The sequence below is a fragment of the Colletotrichum acutatum genome, assembly GCF_030867785.1.
Source record: "Colletotrichum acutatum strain CBS 112980 chromosome Unknown BDZ83scaffold_3, whole genome shotgun sequence".
Taxonomy (NCBI): Eukaryota; Fungi; Ascomycota; class Sordariomycetes; order Glomerellales; family Glomerellaceae; genus Colletotrichum; species Colletotrichum acutatum.
In genome coordinates this window covers 269,495-290,195 of record NW_026848997.1, presented here as the reverse complement: position 1 = coordinate 290,195, position 20,701 = coordinate 269,495, and the positions used below count along the sequence as shown (strand labels likewise).

Genomic DNA, 20,701 nt, shown 5'->3' with positions numbered 1-20,701 from the left:
GAGAGGGGGATAAGTCAATAATTTTCCTATGTCGACAGGCCAGAGAATGCTCTTGCCCAGGCCGCTAAGATCGCGGTTAAGGTCGGAATTGGAGGCAGCTTTCGATACATGGTTTGGATGTAGGCCAATATGTCTATGCCTGGGGTCATTTAATGATGGCTCGAGAATGGCTCGATGCCTCGTTCCGAACCTAGGTAGATTGCGAACCCCATAAGATTGATTCCGAGACGCTACATTTGTCTGATTACGTTGCATGCGTGAAAACTTAAAGCGATGAGACTGAGCGGACTAATACAGCTGTCAAGAAGCCTATCAGGTATGATTGAGCGTGTCAGAGGTCATGATGTTCAAAGAAAATAGAATGCTTTCCCTTTTTGCCCACTGTTGGTGGAACTCTTATTGAATAATTGTCATGTGCTTTATTCTCAGAGTCCGGTAGCACTGGCTACCTAGGTAATATACCTTAGGCAGGTACGAAAGTCGGGCGGTTCCTTCCCAACCTGAGCGAGGTAGTCACTTTGACCTGGCTTCACCTACCTTCGTTGGGTCCACGCCCTTTCGCATCCAATGCATCCATAAACGTAGAGATGCCACCCAAATTCTATACTTTCATTTCCTGAAAGCTCTCTACTGAATTTGATCAAGAACAAATTCCGCAATCTTCGTCGATGACCGAGCTGCATCCACAGTACAGAACCTCTCATTGACAGCATCTCGGTAGTCAACCTCCAAAATGACGCGTAACACCCGCAGCTCTACCATCTGCGAGTGGGCACTTGGAGTCAGCGTCGAGGAATACTGCAACTCTATTGAGCGGCGCAGACGCAAGAAGTCCAGCAGCAGACAACGAATCTGCGTCGAGATTTCCACTGACGACGAATCCGAGGAGGATACTGTCAAAATCACGTACCCGCGCGCCGATCGCAGAAAGGACTCTCCGGGCTCCGGCTCCAAGAAGGTCCGTTTTGAGAAGGCCTCAAAGAAGCCTGCGCTTCAGGCTGTAGACGCAGAAGCTGAGTCCAAAGGTGATACCGAGATCCAGGGTGGTCACGAGTCCTTGAATTCCATCAGAAGAAGACACAACTAATCACGGAGCAAGCAGACAAAAATAAATCGGATAAGGCAGATGACACATCGGCATCTGAGTCGGAAGCTAAGGCGAAGAAGAAGAGAGGTGTCAAGGCCGCCAAGAAGAAGGTAGTGGATTCTTCGTCCGAAAGTGAGACTGATGAGACTGAGGATGACACGCCGGCACCTTCTAAGAAGAAGACACAAGAAAAGACGAAGGACAGTGTCAAAAAGTCATCCAAGACCAAGGGCAGCGCTACTCCAGCCGATGCTGAGCCCAACAACGTCGGCCCTACTGTCAAAAAAGTCCGAAAGAATGGAGGAGCGAAGACGAACGAGACCAAGAAGGTCGACAAGCCTCAGAAAGTAATGCCCGAGGCGGCGTTGTCTCCTCACCTGCGCCGACCCAATCTCATTATGCCCATTCGCGCGGAGGTCGTCCAAGTTGAGCACACCATTGAGGGCGTCGAAGATCCTCGACCCAATGCTTTCCACGACCCTCAGAACGGTGTTGTCCGAGTCTATCATGGACCAGCTTACGGTAATCCTTACGGCTTGCTCTATCCTTCTCGCGACCCAAACAATGCTCCTTTGCCGATGGGCGTCCCCCATCCCCTACAGAACCCCTATTTCTACGGTTTCGCCAACCCCTCAAACCCCGGAGATAACCACTTCAAGGGCCAGTCTCCCTGGAGCTCTATGCCTGTCACTTGTATGCCTGGAGGGCCTCCAGTCATGGCAGCAGTCGACCCGATGCAGATGGGAATGCAGATGCCGCCGTGGTGGGGTCCCATGTCTCCTAAAGCTCTTTCTCCAAAGGGATCTCCAAAGCCTGTTATGTCGGGGGCTATTCCAGGAGACGCGGCATCGACGACAGGTACCAAGAATCAGGAACAAGGATGGGATACCAACGTTGGTCCTCAACAAACCAAGGCTACTTCGCCTCTGACAAAGGTAGCGAGTCCCAATAACGTGGTTCCTGCTTCTCCCATCAACATCAATTTGACGGTGAATCCAAATACACCATGGGCTGCATTTGCTAGCGACCTCAGCAAAAAGTCTACTCCGAACAAGAATGGATCGCAAAATGGGAGCAAAAATTCTTGGGGATCGAAGAAGAGCACAGACTGGCAGCCCCTGGCCAGCGGCCAGCATCCTGATCTTGCTTGGGGCAACACTGCCACGAAGAGCCAGGGAAGTAACAATTGGAGCAACAAGGGGAGTAACAAGGGAAGCAATTCGGGCTGGACGAAAATTGGGGATGCGAACAATGATTCTTGGGGAGCGACTGGAGGCAGTGGAAGCAACAGTGGGTGGAACACCACGAATACCGCCCAGGCCAATGATGCTTGGGGAACATCCGGCAATACTCAGAGCAACGACGCCCAGACAACTTCTGGTGGCGATGGTTGGACGGCGACGAATGGTACCACTTGGGACAATACCGACAATACGGACAAGGATGGATGGGGAACCTCCAATGACCAGTCAGCCGATCCCTGGGCTAACTCTAGAGGCGACTACAGCAACAACTGGGGAACTGGATCGAACCATTCCAACTCGAAGAAGTCAAACAAGAGCCAAAATGACAATGGAAGCAATGGAGGTACCAGCGGTCAAGCCAAGGCTGCTACGGACTGGGATGGCCAGGGAAACAATGTTGGCTACTCAGAATCGGAACGTAAAGTGTCAAACAACTCGAACAAGTCTAGCAAGTCGAAGAAGACTTCACCTCCGCCACCCTCAACCAATGCTGGCTGGGACAACAACGCTGGGCCTTCGACCAACAGTCCCGTCGGTAACTCATCCGGCAAGGGCAACGGAAATAAGAAGAGCTCAAAGCATGCGTCCAAGGGCGATACGTGGGCGACTGCTAGCAACTCGGCCTGGACAACATACAACAACGCTGGCCCAACGACCAACAATAGCCCGCGCAATTCCCAATCGTCGAAGAAGAGCTCGGCAAGCAAGAGGGAAAAGACTGATCAATGGGTTTCGGCTGGCGGTGGCGCCGGGTGGGGCCCCGAGACCACGAGCGGCGAAGTCAACTATGGCCCCACGGCGACTGAGATGAGCAAGACTTCAAGCAGCAGCAAGAGTATGCCAGGCGCTTGGGATACCAACGTCCCTCCTTGGGGAGACCCGACTTTGGCGCAGTCGACAAGCGGTGCGGCAGACCAATGGTAGAGGTGGCTTTGGCGAAGCCGAGTTCAGAGGGAGCTCTTGCATGATATCGCAGCAAGAGAAGCGAAAAGGCAGTCGGCTGGCGGAGGTATTTGACAGCAGCTGGTAGATTTTCTTGGAACCGAGAGATCTCGGCGTTCAGCATCTTTTGGGGCATTTCCCCCAGCAAGGAGATTGTGGACTTTGGCGAATGCATTATTTGGCGATGACTTGGGAGGGTGGAGGGGGTTTGCGTGTTGAAGAGACACTGAGTCTTACGAGTCTAGATTGTTTTACCCGCATGGGAGGCGCGCGGGACGTTGCAGCTTTCACCTGAGTTCTACACCAGCTGGATGAGAAACAGCTTGGCACCAGAATTTGACACAGACAGATCAAGAAACATTGAAACACAGGTGCTGGTCAACACAGGTGCCGGTCAAAGAGTGAGAGTGGATAATTTGCCAATGGCTGCAGTCTACAAGATGTGTGCTACCTAAGTACCGACATCCCGTCCACCGACAAGAGATATTCCAGGTTAAGGGAAACGCTAAGTCGCCGAGTGGAGATGGGAATGAAGAGGAAAGAAAACCAGCGGACTGTTCTGGCAATGCTGCCCAGAAAAGATGTGCGAATCAAAGTGAATGTTGGGCACGAAACGTCACTTGACACCGAAATGCCAATAACGTCTCCCAATTTCTCCGTCAAGTACGCATTTACTCTTCCTCCTCGCTCGACTCCTCCTCCGATGCCTCCTCAAGCCACTTGATGAAGGGCTCGGCGGCCTTGCGGACCTTCTTGGAGGTGGACAGGTCGGTGTACTTCTTGCTGGCCTTGGTGCCCCACTTGACGGCGACCTCCTCGCTGAGGAGATCGTGGTTGTAGTACAACTGGAGGATCTTGACAACCTTGTCAAAGATGTCAGAGTGCTCCTTGGCGAGCTGGCCGATGAGGCGCTCGGTACCACCGAGAAGGGCCTTCTCGTGGCGCTCAGATGTGACAAACTAGAGGACACAATTAGTAAAGGGCCCATGTTTCGTTGGTCCAAATGACGTGAACATACCTGCTTCATCATGCCGGCGCGCTTGGGGATCTGGGCGAGAATGTTCTCGTCGAAGATGGTTTGCACCAGAACCAGGACGGAACGATGCTTGGTCTCGATACCAAGCTCCTTGGCCTTGACAAAGATGTCAATCGAGTCGACCTTGTCGACACTGCCCTTAGCAGTGGCCTCATCCTGGATCCAGGTGCCAAACTCGTCGTAGACGGTGCTGCCAGAGGCCTCGCCATCCTCGTCCTCGTCATCGCCCATGTTGAGCTTCTGCTTGAATTCGCCGGGGAGCTGAGCCTGACGGGCCTTGACGGCCTCCTCGCTCATGTCGACGGCCCACTCGTGCTCCTGGGTCTCGAACTGGTCAATCTCGGGAGCCTCCTTTTTCATCTTCTCCAACTCGTCGTCACTACCAACATCCTGGTCGTCGGCGTCGTTGGAGCCGTTTTCGGATCCTTCTCCGCCGCTTCCGCTTCCGTGTCCGTTCTCCTTGGTACCGTTAGCCTTCGCGCGGCGGGCAGCCTTACGCTCGGCCTTGTCCTTCTTGCCCTTCTTCGGCTGGTTCTTCAGGATGTAACCGCTAAGCTTCAGACGGAGGTCGACCTCGGAACGCTGGCCACAGGCCTTGCAATCGAGAAGAATGCGACCGTCCTTGATGTTGACGTCGGTCTCGGGGTTCTTGCACTTCTTGCAGAGAACGAAACGGTTGATGAAGCCATCAAGGTGGTCTTGCAGCTTAGCGGCGTTGTGCGAACCGTTGATAATCCAGCGGTCGTCGGCGGGGTCAACGTTGGTCTGAGCACCGAGCTCGAAGCCGAAGTACTTGATGACATAGGCACCGGGACGGGCGAGAGACTGAGCGACACTGCTCAAGTTGACGACAACGGTCTTGATACCGTTGCCCTTGCCCTCAATCTTTGTGACGATCTTTTCCATCTTGTAGCGATAGAAAGCGTCCTTGACGTCGCGACGAACGTTGATGAGGGAAGCCATAATTGCGATATTGGTAGTAGGTGGACTGAAGAAGAGTCTTGGAAGAGTATTTTTGTGTTAGGAGGTTTGTTTGGATCTGGAAGTTAAAAGGCTCAGGATATGAAGCTGGCAGTGCTGTTGTTTGGACGGGCGGGTAGCATGAAGAAGCCGGAGGTCGTGATAGTATAGGATCGACGGATTGGCGAGGAAGCTGGTAGGGGAGCAAGAAGGCGGACTCAATGCTCAAGGGTTCTTTTGATGAACATAGGGTAAAGCGAGACTAGATCGTCTTTGCTGTCGAGAATTCATGAACTCCTCTGGGTTCGGGATTTCAGCCAACGGAACTGATGTTGGGGCTACAAGGTTTCGCTATGCGAAATGATTGCAGCTTGGGGACGAAGTGTCTGAAGACGGTGGTATTGTCGTGCTGATACATAAACTGCTATGTGGCTTGTACCGCGTGAGGGTGGTGTTGTATGTTCAACTCTCGCGGAAGAAGACTCGGTGGTCGGAAACGCGGCGAGAGAGGATGCTACTGGCGATTGTTGACGATACTGTGGTTCTTTATGGCGGGGTGTTGGGTGGTGGTGTGGAAAGTGGCAACGTTCTCAGGAGAGAGAGGGGTGGAGGAGGGAAGAGGTTTTGTACGCTTGGAAGATTTTACCGCGGAGGACGCGAAGATGCAGAGATGCCTAAGCAGGGCGGTGAACTGCGATTGCGAAAAGGTGGGTTTAAGATAATTGCGAGATGTGCTCGAATGGATCTCCGAGCGGAGGGTTTTGTGCGTTTTTTTCTTGTGGGTGGTGGGAAGAGGAGAAAACGGAGATGACTGGGCAGTGAGCGCAGAGTTTTGGAAAAGGCTGAGGTGGAGTCGGAGGGTGGTGGTAGCGGCGGCAGGACAGGAAGTTAAGAAACACATGAAAAGTCCCAGAAAGAAGTGCCTAGAAATGAAAATAAAAATCCCTGGAAATAATAAAGTGGATCTCCCTTAGAGCGCTTGCCTACGAATTCACTGCCGCCCCAGCACCTCATTCACTAAGGCGCCCCCCAAAGGACAGTCAAGGTTTGGGCGCTGGGGGCGGGAAGTCTGGCGGGCTGGCAGCATGGCACGCTGGCTGGCCCTTGCCTCGTGCCCGTCAGAGTTGCGCCACCACTCAAAGACCCCCCTGGAGCCGTTCTGTCGAACACCTCAGTCAGAACTTCAAGCCATGGGAGCCTTAAATCCGAGTTTGAGGTCGTTGTTCGCTCGCCTGCCCTCGCGGCGCCACCGGACCAGTCCAGTGTCCAGGATGCAACACGCAGCTGGGCAGCCAGTTCCACTTGCTGCCTTGCACGTTTATTTAGCCTCAAGTTTCATTGTTGCTGCACTTTGTGTCGTCCCCCCATCACGACATCCAAAGTACGTAGACATTTGGATATCACAAGGCATCAAGACAACAAAGACGCCAAACATCTATCTTGCCTTCTGTCTCCCTCTCTCTGTGTTCTTTCCACCCTCGAGCGTGTTTCACACTCGTTTGTTTCTCTCATGATTATTTCAACACCTCCTACCTTCATCAGGCAATACTTGAGACAGCAAAGGGGGGAAAGCCAAAAAGCCTGGCGCCGTTTCCTGGTTCCATTGGCACTTGAAAGGGGGAAACCCGCGACAGCTCCGCGCCGGGCACAGGCCAATCAACGGCCTTTCCTGCTCCTCGATCAAGCGCAATTCGCACCGCAATTGTGCGGGAAAGGTCAAGGAAGCTTTCCAAAGGATCCGGGGCAGCACGCAGCAGAGGACGGGCAACATAAAACTAAAAATAAGCGACGAAAAAAATACCTAGCGACTGGACACCCTAACATGGGGATCAGGAATTCCCGTTTCGCCATCAGGTGGATCCAGTCTCTGCAGCATGCAGCCTGCTGTCCGCCATTCCTTTTGCTCGCTCGCCTCGCCTAACGCCGGCTCACAAAGCCGAGCCAGTCATTGCCATGCAAGTCATCACTCGACTTGCAGATTGCCTTGGCTAAGCTAGGTATGTATTCAAAAAGCAGGGCAGTTGGCAGCGGAGAGCCTGGCCTGTCCACGTAAACGTGTGCGGTCCCATGGCACTCCCAAGCAGGGCAACACAGGCAAGCCGCACATGGAACAACATACATTCATGAATCACCACAAAATCTTTCTGGCACGATGTGACTTGGTGTCAGCCTTCTATATAGGCCTCTACCGTGCCCATTCAACCACAATTGCCAAGCTGTCTGGTTTGTCGAGGCACGCTGTTTCTCACTGATTCAGCATTCCTGCCTCAGACCCCAGATGCCACAAACGCTACCTACCCGTGCTCCAGTACCAGAATGATCAAACACTTGCAGAAACGCCCAGACGCGATATGCCATCCATACACTTCGCGCCAAATGCAACATGCACTATGCAACTTTGAGGTCACCCCGTTCCTCCCATCGAAAACCTCATCATTCCCGCTTCTCGCCAGCGGGAACAAACTGCAGCAAACACTTTTGTCCCAGGGGTCGCGAGGAGATGAGCTGGTCCGACATGGCCATCGACTCCTCCGTCATCGACGTCTCAGGAAGCGTCGTGTAACGGGTGTAAATGTCCGTCAACAGAGTCTTCATCTCGGCGAGCGCCAGGCTTGGTGGTTGTGCCTTGTTAACAGACAGGATCTCACTTTGGATGGATTATGGAGGTTACTCACTGCTTGCCAACACATCCTCGGCCTCCGTTGGCAAACGCAAACATTAGCCGTTTCCTCTCCGCGTCCCCCGTTGGCTCCATCCACCGATCAGGGTTGAACAAGTCCGGCTCCGGGAACACTTCCTCGTTGATACGATGGATGGAATACGCCTGGCAGCTGACAGTAGTCTTCTCCGGGATGGCATACCCGTCAATCACCCGTCCGCCCTGGGGAACATAACGCGGTAGGGACATTGGGATAGCTGGAAAGCACCGTAACCCTTCCTGCACAATGGCATCGAGGAACGGCAACGTGTCGAACGCGGCCCCAGGGTTCTCTCTCAGCTCTCGGCGCAGCGTCTCCTGGAAACGCAGGGATCGCGGCTGCGAGAGCTCCCACATGAGGAAGCACAGCCCGTCGCCCGTCGTGTCGATGCCCGCCGCCATGTGGTCGAGGCACTCGCCCGCCATGTCGAGCTGGTCTAGTCCCTGGCCCGCCTTCTCGTGGAGCCGGCTGAGGAGCGTGAAGGCGGCCGGGTCGGGCTTTTTGCTGGACTCGATGACAAAGGTGTCGGCAAGGGGCGTTTCGCGGGGCTTGGCGAAGAAGTACAGGAATCGAGAGAGGAGCTTGTGCAGCGCGGGACTATAGTGTTGAAGAAGGCGATCTGTGTTATCGTCAGTCTACCTGGGGTACATTCAGCAGGCATGTTGACCTGTGTACTCACTTTGCAGGCTGTCATCAGCGGCAACCTGGTGCATCATTTCCTCGTCCGCATCGTCCTCCAGGCAGTTACTGCCGTACGGATGGAACAGGTGGTGTGTAACGCAATCACAGGCATAGGAGTGAAGACTCATCTGCAAACGCAGTCAGGCAACCGTCTAGAAAGTTGGAACAGGGTCTACGTACAAATATGTCGTGGCTCATGCCGACGGACTTCTCGCACAAGTTGATAAACTTTTGCGACCTCTCCTGGATTCCGCCTAGGGGTACAGGTCGCAGGACGTTGCTGTTTGCATAGCGGTCCGCAATGATTCTCTTGCGCTTCGCGTGCTAGAACATGTTGTAAGTTGCTATTCTACCCCAGACTAGAGTCTCATCGGGGGGAGGGGGGGGGGGCTTTACATCTTCCTTATTCAACGTTGTGAACATAGTCCTAGTACTGTCAGTTTCTGCTGTCCCTGTCCAACATAAGCTCATTTCCCTTTCATACCTTCGTCCATAGACTTTGAACAAGTCATAAAACTCCGTCTTGTCATAGCCGCTGCCTCCCGAACAGTAAATCTCCTTGACGGCTTCGTAGGATGTAAACGAGACCTCGTTTGGTGCGATTCGGACAACTGGGCCATATTGCCGGTGGAGTGCATGGATGTACTTCGTCCTGGTTGCTTGTAGCTCATGCCATTTCAGAAGAAGGGAGGTGAAGGCAGATGTCCTCGGACCAGGTACTTTCCACAACGGGGATAGGAAGCAGCGGATGAGATACGCCAAAGCGAGGACAGAAAATGCTGCTCCCAAGAAGACGGGAGAAAGAAGTAACATATTGTAGGCCTGTCACCATTACACCATTACACGTATAGTTGCTCCGAGAAAATGACAGGACGAGGTAAACATTGGGGCGAAGGTCTCTCGAATCATGAGCGACGCCGGTTCCTCTTATCAGCTCCGTTCCGGGCCCCGATAGCGTTGGTCAATCAGAGGGTTTCGATTCGTAAATGACCACCTGGGCAGTCGAGCGCCAGGGTGCTTTAGCCCGAGAACGGGGCGGTCTGGCAAGCATAACCCCCTGAGGGACTCCAAATGAGACGTGAGGGGCAGGTCGTCAACACCGATTACCCCTCCATAACTCGACAGCCGGTGATGAAAGGCTCGATATGGATGCGTCGGGAAAGACTTCAAATTCTCGTGAAGCAGGAACTTGATACGGTATCAGATATTTGATTCCAACTCATGTTTTTCTACGCCATCACTGCCGCCGCCCAACATCATCTCGTGAGATGCACCACCCTCAACGCCTCGCCAATTGTCACCTCGTACTAATACACCCGGCTCAAACCCGCCCACCAACCAAACCTCGAATCAAGACTCCAAAAAAGTGCAGGTTACCACCCTATCTCTCACAGTTCTCCCTTAGTGCCCTGCTTCGACTTGTCATTCGAATTGCCCCCGAACAAGCCGGTCAACCAAGACATACCGGGAATCGACACAGTGCCTGCCGGGGGATACTCCTTGCCGTTGACGGTGACCTTGGGCGTGCATGTGCACCACTGGTCCTCGGGGACGCTACTCAGCGCCGACGGGATGTGTTGGCCGCAGCCGCGCCAGGTTGCCTTTGCTATTGGATACACTTAATTTTCATGATTCTAGAAGGCATGTTGCGAGATTGGGGTTGTCGTCTTACAGCAAGTCGAGCAGGTGACTCCGAAGCACATTGTGTATAAAAGTAAAGGTGTTGGTGAAAGGGAGATGTCGGTGCGGGTATCAAGTTCAAAGAGTCGACAGTATGTTGTGTACGGGTTGATCCGAACGAAGCTTGAAGTCAAGATGGTGTTTGAAGATAGTCTTTTCGGACGTTGACCAACGCGATAAGGGCTGGTCTTGCTACGAGCTTACCTGGGATTAAGTATTCGCGGTGTCCGTGATAGCATAATCCACCCAGTTGGGGTCGGCGACCTGCATTGAGCATTGTCACGGGCGCAGTGACCCCGATGAAGTGGGCCTCGGAGGGGTATCGCCGACCTCGCTCCCTATTCCGGGGAAGTGGGGTGCTGTCAGTGGAACTCGGGCTTGCTCACATAAGGCACTTTGGAAGCTTCTGACCGAGCTGAGACCGGTATTGCTTTAGTCATCTCGTGTAACACGTTCGATTCCGTCTCGGGAATGTTGCTCGTTAAATGTTTTTGGCCATGAGTGAAGGACAAATATCCCCTCTCAACTAAGGAAAGGTATGCTGAGGCTCATGCGGTCCGTCCCGAGTCTAATTTCATACTTGCTGGATGAACTGAGCCACACGTTCTGCAAGCCACTGCTGGGACTCCGGGTTCTTCACAGTGTGGCTTGCTCCGGGAATCAAGCCAGACAGCTCCTTGACATTGGAGTTTGTCTTCTTCCACAGGTCTATCAAAGCTTGCTTGTCGATTTTGGCTGGCACGAACTCATCCTCTGCAGAGTGTAGCACCATGACGGGCTGCTGGAAACGATTCCAGACCTCGGAGACGAACGACTCTTCGAGGTCGGATGAGAAGTAATCATCGTCGCCTCTGTGAATAAGATCAGTATTCCATTCACCTGATCCCGGGGATCGAGTATCATAGCCACTTACCCCTTAGCCGCCAGAGAGTGCCAACGGTAGGCCGTCATGGGTGTCGAGAAGAAGCTTGGCACTAAATCCTTGGGTATCGCTTCGGCCTCCTTTCCAGCGGAAATCAGCTTCTCTGCGTGCTCGAGGCTCTTCTTCAACCAGTCGGGTTTGACAAAGTCCTCAATAGACTCCCGGTCAGATGCAGGACCTTGCATGATGAAGCCATCGACAGGGTCCTCCTTGTGCTTGGTATACTCCATACAGTCCTACCAAGGTTAGTTGGGTCCTGTAAATGTTCAAGGCTGCTACAACGGCATACCTGGCATCCGGTTGAGTGGCCCATAAGGACAATCTTTTTCTTTCCGATACCTCGGAGATACCTCACCAGAGCCGAGATATCCTCAACATCGTTCTTCAAGCTCGAAAAGCCGTAGCCAGAAAAGGAGCTCCTCATCCGAATCTCAAATACAGACCAGTCTTGTGCCGCTGTCTCAAGATGCTTGGCTATAGCCTTGGTGTAGCCAACAGTATGAGGTCCATCTGCGAGACCTCCTATGAAGAGAAGGGCGTTTGATGCGCCAGTTGGGCCGATCTCATAAGCGCTAGAGTGAGAGGTTCGGGAATCGAAAGGATGCACCGTGCAAGAGAAAGGAGCCGGGGCCATGGTGAGTTACTGACCCTTCCGGACAAAGATAGGCTGTTCGTCAAGATCTGGTCGTAGTTTCTAGCGGAAAGCTCCTTTCGTGACTGCTTAGCAGAGATTCAGGGAGTCTTGCGATGTAGTTGCTTCCTCACAAGAATTAATGAAATTGGCGTAACCTAGTGGAGGGGAAGCGCTCTGGTGGGGGCTGCTCTGATGTGCTGTTGCGGGGCTGCCAGCTTCCCTTTTAGCGAGCCAGAATCACCAAAGGCCCTGAACAGTCGGCCGTCAGTGGGGCTCATCGCCGAGGGACGTCGAAAGGAAGCCACCCGATTGGGCCTACTTTAGGAAGGTATGTACTCCGTACCGCCAATCTTTCGCAGGATGGTCATCTCAGCCAGGCGTTTCCTCAGTCAAAGTTGGGTTGCGAAAGTGAACGACAGAGCTTCCATCTTCAACTACCAGTAAACACGCGAATCCTCGCCACTTTCTCTTTAATATCACGCCAGTCATATCCTCGAAAGCCGCGACCATAGGCTTTCCTAGATCAGATACGTCTCCACCGCTAATTTACGCGCCGCTGGAGGCTGGCGTGAAATACTTGCCCTCTGCCTCGTAATGGCGACCACTCCCGCCAATGCAACCCCAGCTCGGAATGAGTTTTTCCAGCAGGTCCGTATACCTTGGGACGTATAGATCATATGCTGACCAATTCAACCAGCTCAAACCATGCTGTGTTTCAATCAGTCAGCTAGCAATCCGACAACAAGGAGATTCGTCTTCCTTCAAACGACTCTCTGAGTTGACTGACGAGTTGTACCACATTCTCAACGACCAAGTCAATAGAGATGCCACCGTTCTGGATTCAAGGCTTGCTGACTACGTCTTTTTCCCGCTCTCTCATATCTTCCGCAGTCACGATCAGTACCCCAAGCGCCTAATCGAGCTCGCCATCAAGTGCCTTACCGTTATCATTATTCACGGCTGGAAGTCCAACATTTCGCCCCAGATCTTGCAACAGCTCCTGATACTTCTCACTTTCATCGTTGGAGGAGTACCTGGCCGAGAGAGAGAGCATGATGTGCCCGAGGAAACCGAGCTTGAATCGCTTAGAGCGTTGACTGCCTTGATCACTGTGGCTGGAACGTCCAGCACAGCAGCAACAGCTCTGACCGAGGAGAAATTGGTGCCAACTCTGGGCCATACCATTACGGTACTTCTGGGATGCGTAGCGGATGGAAGAACGTCAGCTATTCAGCTCGAAGCTCTGCGTATCCTGAACTGCTTCTACACGAGCATCAAGGACCATGCCGCACTTGCGTCGTTCCTTCCTGGCCTCGTCTCGGGCCTGACAAAACTTCTTTCCAAGCCCCAGAGAGAGAAGACGCGCGTCTTGGTCGGTTCCATACAGTCGTTGGGACTGGTGCTAGTAAGAGTTCTTGGCGATGTCAGGACCCGGAGCATCACCGCAAGACTGAACTCAGATACTCCACCGGAGGCCGAACAAGGGGGTGTACTGAGCCCATCATGGCTTAACGCGACACAATCACAGATCAAGCTGGCTCTGGCAACAGTCTTGAAACTACGAACAAGCGATACTACAGACGTACGCGAGGCGCTGCTAGCATTCTGTCTTGGACTTCTCGACGAATGTCACGCCTCCCTGGAAAATTGCTCCTCCGTATTGGTGGAGACAGCCATGGTCATCTCACCAACACATCCAACGACGTCTTTGACCGGTACAAGTCTGCAAGATTTGGCCATCATATATCCTGAACTTGGCGAGACCATGAAGGTCACTTGTTACAATTGGATCATCAGCTTGCCCAGGATCATGCAGTCTGCCAGCGAAAGCAAGAAACAGGCCGCCGTCCAAAATTTGATGAAGGGCATGGCTCTTGTCAGTAGCCTTCAGTTGGATTCTTCACTATTGGACGAGTCAATAGCGGCGGCTCTAAGGGACAGTGTCACGTCTCTCATAACCGGAGCGAAGCCTAGCAAGATCCTGGATGAAACAACGCCGGACGCCTCATGGTACAACCAAGATATCGTGAGAATGGGAGATTTTTCAAAACGATATTCAAATGTGCTGTTGGGTGAGGAGAGTCAGGTCGAAACAAGGTCAGCTATGATTGACTTGCTCTCCAACGTTGGAACCGCCTCGCAGCAGACCAGGCTTGCTGCCGAAATGCTGGATCACGCCAGGGACTCGTCAGGCGATTCTCAGATAGCCTCTTTCTGGCTGAGCTTTGAACTCCTCAAGACCGCCTTTTCTCGTTCCAACGAGCTCGATGATCTTTTAGACTTCTCTTCACTGGGCTCTGGGGGCGAGGGTTCTGAATCCATCTTCCAGGAATTGTATGCATTCGCCGTTGTTTTGCTCGACTCACACTCTGAACTGGCTGAGATCGACTGGAGGCTAGAGGCCACGGCACTTGAAGTAACCGCCTTCGCAGCATCTCGATCAGGCGAAGCCTTCAGACCAGAACTCATTGACGTGCTATATCCTATAACAGCCTTCCTTGGCTCTGCGAGCTCACAACTGAGGGAGCATGCAATCACGACCCTGAACGTTCTTGCTGTATCGTGTGGGTACACGAGCGTCTCCGAATTGATCATCGAGAACGTCGACTATATGATCAACTCTGTTTCGCTGCGGCTCAATACGTTCGATATATCGCCGGCATCCACGAAGGTATTGGTGATGATCACTCGCCTAACCGGGTCGCGACTGCTGCCGTACCTTGACGACGTTGTGGCCTCCATTTTCGCAGCCTTAGACAACTATCATGGGTACCCGGTGTTTGTTGAAAGTCTGTTTGCAGTGCTCAAGGAAGTTGTAGAGCAAGGCGTGAAGTCTGACAGACTTCTTCTGGAGGGCCGGAAAAATGGACCAGAAAGTCACAAGAAGGCCGCTGGCAGTCACGTCACAATTGACGACATTGTCAATCTATTGAAGAGACGACGGGAAAGAGAGACTGAAGCCTCGATCGACGATGTGACCGACACGACTAATAATAATCATCCTCAAAAGCCTTGGGGTGCGCAGGTTCAAAAACCCAAAGACGGCGGGGAAGAAGGAACTGACGAGGACGCTGCAAATAACGAAGTCGAAAAGGAGAAACCACCCAAGACACCAACGTATACCCTACTGGAGAAGATCGCCGGCTTGACACAACACTATCTTACTTCACCCAGCCCTACGCTGCGAAAGTCGTTGCTCGACCTCCTGGCCACGGTATCTCCAGCACTTTCAGGCGACGAAGACTCGTTTTTGCCGCTGATCAATGCTGTATGGCCGGTGGTGATCACCCGAATCTACGACGAGGAGGCGTTTGTAACCATTTCAGCCTGCGATGCCCTCTGTGCGCTCTCCGCCACCGCCGGAGACTTTCTAGCCTCCAGAATCAAGACAGAGTGGTGGGACGGGCTGGGAAAGTGGTGTCGAAAGAAAGAGCTAGAGGCTATCCAGTCTCGAGGCAAGGGAAGTACGCACCGAGAGAGTACTAGGCCAGGCCAGACCGCCGCGACTACGAGTCAGGGAATCGTCATTCCCGTCATGACAGGAAGCGATCGGCTAAGCTATCAATCTGCAGAGATAACGAAAGGCTCGGTATCAGGCGGCTTGGGCAAATTCGCTCAATCTGCGCAGATCTGGGATTCCGTGATTCGCATGTTGACAGCTATCGCTTCACATGTCCGCCTTGACGCCGAGATATTCGACGAAGTGCTGGATCTGTTGAGCGAAGCACTTGGCCAGAACGTTGAAGCACGTCGCGCCTTGGAAGCTGTCAATGGTGATGCAGTCTGGCTAGCCATGTACCAGCAGGGACAGGTCAAGGCTCCGAGCCTACCCAAACTAGACGGCGTGACTTTTGCACCCTTGACGACGCTGAGCTGAAGCTCGCCTCGCATGGATCTCAGCCCTTACGACGGGTAGCTACGGATATGCAGAAAGCTCTAGCCTCCATATTGCGTATCGCTCGATGGGAGCTGCGAGATCACATGGTAGCAACTATTATTCAACCACCACCAATAGGAACACAACCGCAGGCTTGATGGAAGCTAGAAGAGCGCTAGAATCATTTTGGTCTACAGAAAGTCCAGATTGGCCCCGGGATGGCTTCCACTGCATGACAACGATCACAGGTCGGGGCTGGAGCTGAAGATATGACAGCTCTGAGCTGCATGGCACCACGGGAAGCATGTTCGGGCGACCTTGGCGGCCTTGGCGCCTCAGAACCAGGACGCCCGATAGCTGCATAGAGAACGCGTAGGAGATTGTCGTCTGACGCGGGGTTGCGCACCACTCTCGTCTTCTCGGCGAGTCCAGCCACTGCGACAACAGGGGGCAGAGCTGATAACACTGAATGGATCCGTGATCCGACATGATAGGAAGTAGAGACGGATAACCAAGATACGAGCGCGTTACTCGATGATTACAGCACTCAGGTGCCGCCAACCGTGATTGAAGAGCGAAACAACACACCTTTACAATAACCACATACCTAGACACTTTCGCACCAAAGGCGCCAAATTTGCGCAAAGATCAAGTGTTCCATCGCCCTTGTTTCAATTTGGGACGAGGGGGGGCCACGCGAACACACGTTCCGGGGGGATGCCTGGAGGTGTCTGCAGAGAGCGAAATGAGGGCAACTACCCCAGATCCCCACGGACACTCGATTTACACTACGCAGTACGGGCAGAGTAACCGAGAGGCAATCGCGGGCTCGCTGACAAAATGACACATTCCTCTTCAGGAAGAAGGCATCATCCTTCGCGGGAACGGTCCTACCAGATGCAGTATTGGCCACCTGCACCAAGGCCAGAAACCGCACGCTTCACCGGATCGCCTGGACGCGATTTCGAACAAAAGTGCTGCAGCAGAATGGGGGCGGGGCGATGGAGAGGAAGTGCGGGTGGTCAAGAAGCTAGGACTAATTAATTACCAAGACTCCAAGAGATGCCCTCAAATGCTTGGCCTCAAGCCGTCCAATGATATCCCCAAGTTCAGTTGCCGCCAAAGCTTGATTTGTCTCGGCGTTCAAGGGACCAAGAACCTCAGGCGACGATCACCTCGATTTCCATCCTGTCGGATCACTTCTTGCCACCTCTTCACACCGAGAGGGCTGCCCATCCCATCGCGATAACACATATTGTATGCTGTCAATTGTTATTTGAGATTGCGACGGGTACGAGCATTACGATTACTAGTTGCGTTGGTCCCGAGTCAGATCATGGCGCCATACCCGTTCGCATCGGGGGGGACGCTACGCCTCACCTGCTTGCTATCCAATGAACCGGGGCTTTTGGTCAGTCATCAGGCCCCCGGGTCTAACTGGGACGGTCTTCTAGAACAAAATGAGCCTGACGAGAGGAATGCGGCAATTATTTGCCAGATAGTGGCGGCGCCATGCAACCTTTTACTCGGTTGTTCGTCTGTTGGCGTACGAAGATCGCGTGCTTAGGACTTTACCAATGTCCAACAGAGATGCTCTTCGCGCTTCCTCGGACTGTCTAACTACTTGTTGCCTAGAGGCCGAAGCCAATAGCACTGCCGTTTTGAAGCCACGACGACGGCAGTCGCTGTACTCGAAGTCAATTGAATAATGCCACTGACTATTTGGAACGCCAAAGGAGCGCCAACAGGATGACAGCTAGGCACAACAAAAGATCCAGGAACGAAAAGCCAAACACGCAGAAGCAAAGCTTGCTGAAGCATGCCACCCTTGGGCCTGAGGCCTTGGGCTTGAAGCTCTCATATACCTTGATGACAACCTTTTGCTTACCTTCCTTATCTGTACCACTTCAACTCACACCCAGCTTATCACAGGTGCAGGGGTATGGGGCAAGGGATGGCTGGTCTCAGGAAGCTGGGGAGGCCCGCCGGGGGAATGATTGACCCTAGAGTATCGCCGAGAAAGCCAAGATATCAAACTCGCTTGAGCCAATCACGACGACCACTGTCTACTCGACCTCACTTACCAATTAGTGTAAGCTTCGCCCGAAAACCAGGCTAACACGAATGGGCTTACCCTTGTCGAGCAATACGCATGCCGTGCCGGGTGACAATGGGACCACCCCCAGGCTCGCTCCCATCTCGAGGGTCTTGAACCAATCTGCTTTGGCTCTAGTACCGTTGGGGGCAACTGTCTTATCATCGGTGAAAGCTTGTCCTGTCCACCTCCTCCGAGGTGTCTAGGGTCTAGGCCTCTCATACGACCTGCCATCCATGCGGAAGAACGGGACTAGGAGGACGGCGTTGCCGGGGACTGGTAGGCCAGAGTCCTGACCCCATGGCACTGGTACACTTCTGTTGCACCCAAGCTGGGCCAGGGGGAGAGACAGAGTGCGCGGCATCAAACGCTGATAGCTGGTTACCCGTCCATCAAACTGAAGAATACCTGCCTGCCTTGTCTTGCTATTCTGTGTGTATATATACCGGGGCCTCTTGGCACCAACCCTCGCTGTATAGGTTGCATTCTTCGTTACCTCGTTCCTCTCCAAACTCAACAACGAGCTCGAGGAGCCAGATTCACTAGGTATCAGTCGTCAAGATGTCGCACCAACCTACCGTTGTCGATGATGATAAGCATTACGCCAAGGACCCTGTTGTGAACAGCAATGGCAGCTACGGGGGATCTCACGATGAGGAGGTTGGAGTTGTCACAAAGGGTGAGCCTCTTCAGCGAAATCTGAAGAACAGACACATGCAGATGATCGCCATCGGTAAGCTTCACTATACTCCGTTGTTCTCCCTGGCCCTTGCAGTTTTACTGACTCTGTACTGCAGGCGGTGCCATTGGTGCTGGTCTTTTCGTCGGTTCTGGTGGCGCTTTGCGAAGTGGTGGCCCTGCCGCCTTGGTAAGAAGCCCTCGACAACGCACTGGAAGCTTTCAAGACTGACAAAAGAAAAAAAAATAGATTATCGGTTACATGATTGTCGGATTCATGTTGATGCTTACCACCCAGGCCCTCGCGGAAATGGCTGTCTTGTACCCCGTTAACGGTGCCTTCTACACATACGTCTGCCGATTCGTCGATCCTTCCTGGTGAGTATACGCACATCGCTTCGTTATCCGACCGGAAAGCCCCTTTCTCTAACGTGTACACCAGGGGTTTTGCGATGGGCTGGGATTATGCCATCGCCTGGCTGACCGTCTTGCCCTTCGAACTCGTTGCCGCCAGTATCACCATCAAGTTCTGGCGCGATGACCTCAACATGGGCATCTGGGTTGCTGTCTTCCTCATCGTTCTCGGCATCATCCAAATCTTTGGCGTCCGCGGATACGGAGAGGTCGAGTTCGTTCTCAGTCTCATCAAGATTGCCGCCTGTATCGGCTTCATCATCCTCGGTATCGTCATCAACTGCGGTGGTGTCGGCGACAAGGGCTACCTTGGCGCCAAGTACTGGCACGACCCGGGTGCGTTCCAGAACGGCTTCAACGGTTTCGCTGGTGTCTTCGTCGTCGCCGCTTTCGCCTTCGGTGGTACTGAGCTCGTCGGTCTCGCTGCCGCTGAGTCCGACAACCCGCGCAAGGCCATCCCCATGGCTAGTAAGCAGGTCTTCTGGCGTATTGCTTTCTTCTACATCGTCAACCTCTTCATCCTCGGTCTCATTGTCCCGGCCAACGACCCCCGCCTCTTGGGTTCCTCCGGTGCCAACACCAAGGCCTCCCCCTTCGTCCTCGCCATCCAGGATGCCGGCATCAAAGTCCTTCCTTCCATCTTCAACGCCGTCATCACTATTGCCGTCATTTCCGTCGCCAACAGCTGCACTTTCGGCTCCACCCGTACAATGCAGGCCATGGCCGAGCGTGGTATGGCTCCCCGCTTCCTCGCCTACGTCGACAAGCAGGGCCGTCCCATCTGGTGCGTCCTGATCCAGATCGCCTTTGGTCTTCTCGCCTTCATTGGCGAGTCCGCCGACAGCAGCACCGTCTTCGGCTGGCTCCTCGCCCTCTCCGGTCTCTCCTACTTCTTCGTCTGGGGCTCCATCTGCCTGGCCCACGTCCGCATGCGCATGGCCTGGAAGGTCCAGGGCTTCACCCTCGACCAGATCCCCTACAAGAACCCATGGGGTATCTGGGGCAGCGCCGTCGGCCTGTTTCTCAACGTCATCTGCCTCATCGCCACCTTCTACAACGCTCTCTACGTAAGTTCTTCTTCTCTTCCCGGCACCTATACCATGGGTCACACTGCTAATGTTTTTCCTATTACAGCCTTCTCCCAACGCGCAGCCCGATGCCACGGCCTTCTTCCAGGCCTACCTCGCCGCTCCGATCGTCCTCTTCCTCTACCTCCTCTGGAAGCTCATCTCCCGCGACTGGCGCCTCTACGTGCCCCTCCGCGAGGTCGACCTCAAGTCAGGCGTCGTCCTTGCCGACCCCTCCGACGAGCCTGCGGAAGTCAAGACCTGGGCCAACCTCCCCAAGCGGATGGCTCGGGCCTTGTTCTAGACGGGTGGTACATCCACCAGATGGGACAAGTTGCTCCTCTCCTTTGTTGGAGGGGTGGTTTGTAGACAAAGCATGGTGTGGGATATTTGGAAAGGAGGTGAAACTTGCATAGAGCGTACAAAACACTAGAAAAGTACTGCTTGGGATTGGGAGATGTCATTATACCTAAAAGATACCAATGTTGAATTTTTACACTTTCAAAGAACTTTTGATCTGCATGTGTGAATTGGAAATGCCTGACCAAGTATGTTCAGTACGAAAGGAACGTAATATAAAGCTGAACCTTAGTCCCCGGAATGGAAAGAATGTTAACATGCTGACAGAGAATGCACGTGGGAGGGAACGATCGCACAAATGGGCAAAGATTGTGACCTAGAGTCA

At 53.4% G+C, this 20,701-nt stretch overlaps 7 protein-coding genes across 7 annotated transcripts; 3 read left to right on the top strand and 4 right to left on the bottom strand.

Annotated features, from left to right (window-relative positions):
* Window positions 1-733: 733 nt before the first annotated feature.
* Window positions 734-3,640, top strand: BDZ83DRAFT_787368 (uncharacterized protein; the record flags this gene model as incomplete). Its single annotated transcript, XM_060515664.1, has 2 exons — window positions 734-1,046; window positions 1,103-3,640. The coding sequence occupies 2 exons, from the start codon at window positions 734-736 to the stop codon at window positions 3,253-3,255; spliced, it is 2,466 nt and encodes an 821-aa protein (XP_060371289.1). The 3' UTR covers window positions 3,256-3,640.
* Window positions 3,641-3,944: 304 nt separating this feature from the next.
* Window positions 3,945-5,272, bottom strand: BDZ83DRAFT_746643 (domain found in IF2B/IF5-domain-containing protein; the record flags this gene model as incomplete). Its single annotated transcript, XM_060513300.1, has 2 exons — window positions 3,945-4,232; window positions 4,292-5,272. 2 exons carry the CDS (start codon window positions 5,270-5,272, stop codon window positions 3,945-3,947), a joined length of 1,269 nt encoding a protein of 422 aa, XP_060371288.1.
* A 2,430-nt stretch (window positions 5,273-7,702) lies between these two features.
* On the bottom strand, window positions 7,703-9,462 carry BDZ83DRAFT_565331 (cytochrome P450 3A13; the record flags this gene model as incomplete). The annotated part of the gene is made up of 6 exons (XM_060503742.1): window positions 7,703-7,880; window positions 7,945-8,587; window positions 8,648-8,777; window positions 8,830-8,973; window positions 9,046-9,076; window positions 9,134-9,462. The coding sequence occupies 6 exons, from the start codon at window positions 9,460-9,462 to the stop codon at window positions 7,703-7,705; spliced, it is 1,455 nt and encodes a 484-aa protein (XP_060371287.1).
* A 575-nt stretch (window positions 9,463-10,037) lies between these two features.
* BDZ83DRAFT_746641 (uncharacterized protein) lies at window positions 10,038-10,352 on the bottom strand (the record flags this gene model as incomplete). Its single annotated transcript, XM_060513299.1, has 2 exons — window positions 10,038-10,255; window positions 10,322-10,352. The coding sequence occupies 2 exons, from the start codon at window positions 10,350-10,352 to the stop codon at window positions 10,038-10,040; spliced, it is 249 nt and encodes an 82-aa protein (XP_060371286.1).
* Window positions 10,353-10,903: 551 nt separating this feature from the next.
* Window positions 10,904-11,885, bottom strand: BDZ83DRAFT_646204 (uncharacterized protein; the record flags this gene model as incomplete). The annotated part of the gene is made up of 3 exons (XM_060509935.1): window positions 10,904-11,180; window positions 11,243-11,487; window positions 11,541-11,885. 3 exons carry the CDS (start codon window positions 11,883-11,885, stop codon window positions 10,904-10,906), a joined length of 867 nt encoding a protein of 288 aa, XP_060371285.1.
* Window positions 11,886-12,272: 387 nt separating this feature from the next.
* On the top strand, window positions 12,273-15,821 carry BDZ83DRAFT_243238 (HEAT repeat protein). The gene is made up of 2 exons (XM_060501881.1): window positions 12,273-12,533; window positions 12,583-15,821. The coding sequence occupies exons 1-2, from the start codon at window positions 12,480-12,482 to the stop codon at window positions 15,760-15,762; spliced, it is 3,234 nt and encodes a 1,077-aa protein (XP_060371284.1). The 5' UTR covers window positions 12,273-12,479; the 3' UTR covers window positions 15,763-15,821.
* Window positions 15,822-18,418: 2,597 nt separating this feature from the next.
* Window positions 18,419-20,320, top strand: BDZ83DRAFT_646202 (amino acid permease; the record flags this gene model as incomplete). The annotated part of the gene is made up of 5 exons (XM_060509934.1): window positions 18,419-18,590; window positions 18,655-18,725; window positions 18,786-18,913; window positions 18,978-20,016; window positions 20,084-20,320. The coding sequence occupies 5 exons, from the start codon at window positions 18,419-18,421 to the stop codon at window positions 20,318-20,320; spliced, it is 1,647 nt and encodes a 548-aa protein (XP_060371283.1).
* Window positions 20,321-20,701: the final 381 nt, after the last annotated feature.

Bases quoted from the DNA above. Each gene is read 5' to 3' on its own strand.
- BDZ83DRAFT_243238 (XM_060501881.1), top strand. From the start codon at position 12,480: ATGGCGACCACTCCCGCCAATGCAACCCCAGCTCGGAATGAGTTTTTC. The intron at 12,534-12,582 runs GTCCGTATACCT...CAATTCAACCAG, and splicing joins GGAATGAGTTTTTCCAGCAG to CTCAAACCATGCTGTGTTTC.